At 43.1% G+C, this 605-nt stretch overlaps 1 protein-coding gene across 1 annotated transcript; it reads left to right on the top strand.

Annotated features, from left to right (window-relative positions):
* Nucleotides 1-13: 13 nt before the first annotated feature.
* On the top strand, nt 14-599 carry LOC106322183 (UPF0725 protein At1g02770-like; the record flags this gene model as incomplete). Its single annotated transcript, XM_013760322.1, has 2 exons — nt 14-335; nt 428-599. Coding segments are annotated over exons 1-2 (491 nt in total), but the record flags the coding sequence as incomplete, so codon positions are not given.
* Between the last annotated feature and the right edge of the window lie 6 nt (nt 600-605).

Consider the following 605-nt stretch of genomic DNA (forward strand, 5'->3'; position numbering starts at 1 on the left):
ACCGTAGGGGTTCGATATGGGTGAACTGAGGGATCATCGTGATTGGGGAATGCATGAGTTCTCTGGAGGGAAAGATTGTCTCCTTGTAGTGCAGCTTTATGCAAAGGTCGGCCTTCACCGCTACAATGTTTTAGAGGGGACCAATCTGCAGCTTCACGAAATAGAGAAATACAATAGAGAGGGTACGTACATGCCTGCCCGTTATTATATAACTTTGCTTGCAGCAGAGGAGGATCCATCAGCTACACCCGCGTCCCTTGTTACTTTCCAGACTGAGCTTTACGAAAGAAAGTGCTGCACTCTGAATCTCACTTGCCTTATCGCCAGACTTAAAGGTCGTTTATAAGTAACAGACAGTTTTCTTGAATTGTGTTTGTAATTATACTACTTTATTTAATTGTTTGAATTTATCTTTTCTCTTCTCTAGGGACTAAGTCTACAGGAAATATGGGTCGTCATTTCCGCGACGATAGGGACTTGCCTGAGTGGCCTGATGATAAATGTAGTAGTCGATTTTTATATGAGGTGATGGAATCTGAGTGGGAAGAAAACGACTGGATTGGTCTATACTTGCAAGTTGCTATCGTTACCACGGATAGGCGAGA

This window comes from Brassica oleracea, unplaced genomic scaffold, assembly GCF_000695525.1.
Source record: "Brassica oleracea var. oleracea cultivar TO1000 unplaced genomic scaffold, BOL UnpScaffold09167, whole genome shotgun sequence".
Lineage (NCBI taxonomy): Eukaryota > Viridiplantae > Streptophyta > Magnoliopsida > Brassicales > Brassicaceae > Brassica > Brassica oleracea.